The sequence below is a fragment of the Sinocyclocheilus rhinocerous genome, unplaced genomic scaffold, assembly GCF_001515625.1.
Source record: "Sinocyclocheilus rhinocerous isolate Xijiao unplaced genomic scaffold, SAMN03320098_v1.1 scaffold898, whole genome shotgun sequence".
Lineage (NCBI taxonomy): Eukaryota > Metazoa > Chordata > Actinopteri > Cypriniformes > Cyprinidae > Sinocyclocheilus > Sinocyclocheilus rhinocerous.
Window position 1 is genome coordinate 819,657 of NW_015652144.1, and position 4,730 is coordinate 824,386.

Below are 4,730 nucleotides of genomic sequence, written 5' to 3' on the forward strand. Positions count from 1 at the left end.
AAAAGGTGTTTTTTACACTACCATTGAGAAATTTTAACCAAACTATGTTACAGACTTTTCATTAAGACCCTAAAGAATCATATCAACTTGTGGAAAATGGGCATCCTATGACCCCTTTACGGTGTGCGAGTATTCATGTTTTCAGGCAAATGTATTTTTTTACTTGATAGTTACACCACTAAACTAAACTTTTTTTTAAATATATGAAACCAACATAAATGCCATTTAGATCGCATTTTCTAAGAATTTGGCCCTTGCCTTTTGTTGCTTGATTAATAAAACCTCTGCTATCAATCTGTTATTCATCTCAATAACTTTGAGCCAATCATCTGCACTGTAAACGTAATGCGACTCGCTTTGGAGCCGCAACAAAATGACATCATGATCTTTGACATGATCAGAGATGAAACTGACCCGAGAAGCTGTTGGGGTTGCTAAACGTTTGCGTGCTGATCCTCTGCGAGAGCAGACGGAAACCTCTGCTCCATGGCAGGTAATTCCTGAACTTCTTCCCTCCGAAGATGTGGACGAGTGGATTCAGACAGCAGTGGGAATACGCTAGAACGTGAGTGATGCAGTAGATGACCTCCAAAACGCTCTCCCTCAACACAAAAATGCCTAGAGACCTCAAGGAGAAGAGGAAGAGGAAGATGTTATACGGCGCCCAGCAGATGAAGAATCCCACGGCGATGCTTAGGATGACGCATACGGCGTGGTTTCTGCTTCGGATGCGACTCTGAAGGATGGCAAAACCCATCCGTGTGTGGCAGAACACAATAACCAGGAATGGAAGCAGGAAAAAGAGAATTATCTGAGTGAAATATCCAAACAACTCCACAAACATTGAGTTATAGTTGGGAACACAGAATACACCATCAGGTCCATCCACAGTTCCAGAGAAGATCATTTCAGGCAGACTGAAGCCCACAGAGATCAACCATGCCACTGCAGATGAGATGTGCATGTAAATCCTGCTACGATTCCCTACAGATGAAGCGAACACCGGATACACCACCGCCACGTATCGATGGACTGTCATGACTGTGAGGAACATCATGTAGCTGTACAGGCCCAAAAAGATGCACCAGGTGAACAGCTTGCAGGCCAGATTTCCAAAAATCCATCCCCAAATATGATTGACGGTCCAGGGAACCAACGTGAAGGTGAAGATGAGGTCGGACACTGTCAGATGGAGGAGTAAACAATCAGCAGAGCTGCTCAAACCCACTTTCTTCAAGACCACCCAAAGCAAAAAGCTGTTTCCGGGTAGACTGATGCAGATGATGAGACTGCAGCAAATGGCATTGATTATCCGAAATGAAAAATTCTCCTCCTCTAATGTCACCAAAGGATAATATTCCTCATATGTGTAGTTGAAGTCATAATCATAGCTGATATTGAAGACCTCGTGCGAGGTCTCTCCATGCATTATGTCGTCTGTAGCAACACACAGATTGAATAATGTCAAAAAATTATACATAAAGATCATATTAGAAAAAAAATCATATCAAAATGCTAGCAAGTAGTCTACTTTTGAAGTTCAAAAGTAAAAACATTTTTTAAATAAAATAAAGGTTCCAAAAACGTTCAGATTCAGTGAACATTTCTTAAAAGAACCATTATTTGAGTGTGAAGAACATTTTAATAATCTAAAGAACATTTAATGAATTTCAGTGCAATGAAAGTTTCTAAAGCTATTAAAGGTTCTTCAATGCCAATAAAGAACCTTTATTTTTAAGAGTGTATTTATTCACTCTTAAAATTTACTGTATGTATTGTTTATGTAACACTAAATTATACATTTTAAAGAATTTTTACACAATTCGTTCCCATGCAATGATTATTCATAATGAACGAAAAACACTATAAACTGACCACTATAATGAAATTCCAAATCGTCTGAAGACATGCAATAGTTTTGTGTGAGGAACAGAAAGTAAACACAGATTTTAAGAAAACATGCAAACTTATTCCTTAGTTCAAAAGTAAAAACATTTTTTAAATAAAATAAAGGTTCCAAAAACGAGTTTTCGTAGCGATGCAAGAGAAGAACCATTTTTGGTTCCCCAAAAAACATTAAGTGAACATTTCTTAAAAGAACCATTATTTGAGTGTGAAGAACATTTTAATAATCTAAAGAACATTTAATGAATTTCAGTGCAATGAAAGTTTCTAAAGCTATTAAAGGTTCTTCAATGCCAATAAAGAACCTTTATTTTTAAGAGTGTATTTATTCACTCTTAAAATTTACTGTATGTATTGTTTATGTAACACTAAATTATACATTTTAAAGAATTTTTACACAATTCGTTCCCATGCAATGATTATTCATAATGAACGAAAAACACTATAAACTGACCACTATAATGAAATTCCAAATCGTCTGAAGACATGCAATAGTTTTGTGTGAGGAACAGAAAGTAAACACAGATTTTAAGAAAACATGCAAACTTATTCCTTATATAAAGGTTCCTTATATTCATATGGACAAATGCTATGGTGCTATTCAGAGACTACTGTAAATAATGAGTTATTTTTTTTTAATGATCAAAAATCAGAAATGCATGCATGCATACCACAAACAGAGAGAAGGAAAGAAATATGTAATACAAGAAATACCTTGGCTGCTGTGGTGGTTTGTTCCTTAAAATATCAGTGTTGTCTCTCATAGAGACACTGAAGCAATCATACATGTTCTGCATGTTTCTTCTTTCAGTCACATGAATGTCCAGCCCACTTATTTACATCAAACACGTTAACACACATTTTCTTTAACAGATACATTCGTCTTAAAGTAAATCGTTGAACAAAATAGAAATAACATTTTCCAATATAAATTCTTAAACTACTAATACAGAATGCAGAAATAATCAAAAAAGCTGAAGTTTTGCTTGAAATGTCATAAATGAAATATATACTGCACACCCAACGACACACCCAATGTGTGACACACACACACACACACACACACACACACACACACATACATTTATACACTTATATATTTACACATTTATATACACACACACACACACACATATATATATATATATATATATATATGTTACAGTTTTTTTTTTATTGTTATATGACATGAAAAAGTTCTAAATAATTGCAACTCAGTATCATTTTAGGGAGAAAACAAGCAAGTTTTTTGAACTGACCGTTCCATTACTAAAATGTTTTTCAGGGAATAAATAAATTCATCATGTTTACGGTCTCCATTTTTATAGTGCTTTCAGTGTGTTCAGTGACATTTGTTTGTTGCACTTCAGAAGTTTCTCGAGCTCCTTCATTCGTGTACGGATGAATCCTGGAGTCGCTGGGATCCGTTGGTCCTCTGTAGAGCCCCGACTGCCTGAGTTCAGGTGAGCAGAACAATAAGCTTGACAAGAGATTTCTGTACTTCCCTCTGACAATATACAGCGCCGGGTTCATGCAGCAGTGAGAAAACGCCAGAATCCTGCAGACGATAAACGCAACATGCAGCCGATAATGTTTGCAGGCATCAGAGTCATAGATGGACATCAACACGATGATGATATGATACGGCCCCCAGCATATGAAGAAAGCGATAACAATGCACAGCACCAGTATCACAGTCCTGTATTTCTGCCTGGTCGATGTTGACATGAGGGTCAAAATGATTTTGGTGTAACAGAAAACAATGATGGCAAACGGTACAAGAAACAGCAGAATGAGCTGAGCGTAATATCCAACATGGTCATCAACTGTATTGGCGCTTTGACACGAGTATGTGTTGATATGTATGTCTTGTGCCTTTGCGGCTATTGAATCTCTCAGACAAGCAATCAAACTTATGATCCAGGCGCCAATGCAGGCGGCCTTTGAACATTTGAGCCTTCGACTCCGTGTTAACCAGTAACTTCTGACCACAACCACAACAAAACGGTCGAGGGTCATGGCCGTGAGAAGGATGAGGCTTCCGTAGATGCCTACAAAATAGGCCCCGGTCATGATCTTACAGGCAACATCTCCAAAAACCCAGTGATGAAGAAGCTCCACGCACCAGAAAGGCAACGTCAGTGTGAACAGAAGGTCGAAAAGAGCCAAACAGAACATGAAAAGGTTGGTGGCCCTTTTCAGGTCTTCGTAGCAGGTGAGCGCACACACGAGGAAGCCATTTCCAAGGATGCTGAGGCAGAAGATCGTGGCGTAGCACACACCGGTCGTCTTTCTATAGTCATCAACCTCACACATTGAGATTAAGACCTCTTCATCATCGTACACGTATGAGTCATTCTCATAGCTGCTGTTTGAGTTGAACTCCATCTAGCATAAAAATAAATGAGCATCTTACAGCATTTTCTAAGCATCATTTTACGAATGCAATTTCTGATATTTGCATGATATAGAAAATTTCAAAGCAAACTAACCGCAGTCATAAAGCCATGCAACTATTGCATCTTGCATCTTCGGTACTGTAGTACAGTATAGCAAGAATGAAAGAACATGGAATGCTTACCTCAAGGTCTTGGTTGACCGTGTTGTATAAGGAAAATAGTCTAAGTGACAATAGAAATCACACTTCTGTTAGTGCTGTCATTTCCTTTTGCTAATGCATGCAGTTTCACAATGAATAAACCAAATGTGGCTTGGCATTGCAGCATGTGTTTTCTGGCCCGTTGCCTTTGTTTATTTGTATGTTTTTATTTTATAGAATTTTAGCAGTTCCCGTTCCTTAATGATTCTTAATAAATATTTCGCAG

At 37.8% G+C, this 4,730-nt stretch overlaps 2 protein-coding genes across 2 annotated transcripts; both read right to left on the reverse strand.

The window, feature by feature from the left end:
• Window positions 1-375: 375 nt before the first annotated feature.
• On the reverse strand, window positions 376-2,716 carry xcr1b.3 (chemokine (C motif) receptor 1b, duplicate 3). Its single transcript, XM_016519253.1, has 2 exons — window positions 2,620-2,716; window positions 376-1,437 (listed from the first exon to the last, which is right to left on the reverse strand). The coding sequence occupies exon 2, from the start codon at window positions 1,427-1,429 to the stop codon at window positions 398-400; it is 1,032 nt and encodes a 343-aa protein (XP_016374739.1). The 5' UTR covers window positions 1,430-1,437; window positions 2,620-2,716; the 3' UTR covers window positions 376-397.
• Window positions 2,717-3,186: 470 nt separating this feature from the next.
• LOC107713629 (chemokine XC receptor 1-like) lies at window positions 3,187-4,525 on the reverse strand. Its single transcript, XM_016519201.1, has 2 exons — window positions 4,487-4,525; window positions 3,187-4,293 (listed from the first exon to the last, which is right to left on the reverse strand). Exon 2 carries the CDS (start codon window positions 4,291-4,293, stop codon window positions 3,187-3,189), a length of 1,107 nt encoding a protein of 368 aa, XP_016374687.1. The 5' UTR covers window positions 4,487-4,525.
• Between the last annotated feature and the right edge of the window lie 205 nt (window positions 4,526-4,730).